This window comes from Antrostomus carolinensis, unplaced genomic scaffold (assembly GCF_000700745.2).
Source record: "Antrostomus carolinensis isolate BGI_N321 unplaced genomic scaffold, ASM70074v2 scaffold27939, whole genome shotgun sequence".
Taxonomy (NCBI): domain Eukaryota; kingdom Metazoa; phylum Chordata; class Aves; order Caprimulgiformes; family Caprimulgidae; genus Antrostomus; species Antrostomus carolinensis.
Genome location: NW_010338318.1, coordinates 1 through 522, shown reverse-complemented (window position 1 = coordinate 522; position 522 = coordinate 1). Strand labels below are relative to the sequence as shown.

Below are 522 nucleotides of genomic sequence, written 5' to 3'. Positions count from 1 at the left end.
AGGTGCAGGTCGGTATTTGGGGCTTGCTTAGCAGGCGCAGGGCAGGAGCACCAGCACCACCAGTACCACCAGCACCACCGCTGGCCCACGCACCAGCACTCACACAGAATCACAGAATGGCCTGGATTGGAAAAGCCCTTTAAGATCATCGAGTCCAACCATGAACCCAACACTGACCAGTCCCCACTAACCCATGTCCCTCAGCACTATGTCTACACGACTCCTCAATCCCTCCAGGGATGGGGACTCCACCACTGCCCTGGGCAACCCCTTCCACTCACGTTATCAGGCGCGACTTGGGCTTCTTCGGGGAGTCTCTGCCTTTCCCGAGATCATCCTGCACCTCCAGCGACTGAGACTGAGGCTGTTATCAGCAGTGGGGCAGGAGTCGGCGGTGGAGCTGGCGAGGGTCTTGGTGGGCTTAAAGGGATCCACGGAGTCAAAGTTATTGGGGTCAAACTGGTAAGAGCCCTTGGGGAGAGTCGGTGAGCGTTGCAGGGCTGAGCTGGTACTGAAGGGGTT

At 58.2% G+C, this 522-nt stretch overlaps 1 protein-coding gene across 1 annotated transcript in view; it reads right to left on the bottom strand.

Moving 5' to 3' along the window:
* The window catches only part of LOC104530786 (transforming acidic coiled-coil-containing protein 1-like), a gene marked incomplete at its 5' end in the record, with an annotated part of 12289 nt that extends 11785 nt beyond the window's left edge, over window positions 1–504 (bottom strand). Inside the window, 2 exon segments of the mRNA XM_029086870.1 lie at window positions 282–357; window positions 360–504. Coding sequence (XP_028942703.1) covers window positions 282–357; window positions 360–504 — 221 coding nt within the window.
* Between the last annotated feature and the right edge of the window lie 18 nt (window positions 505–522).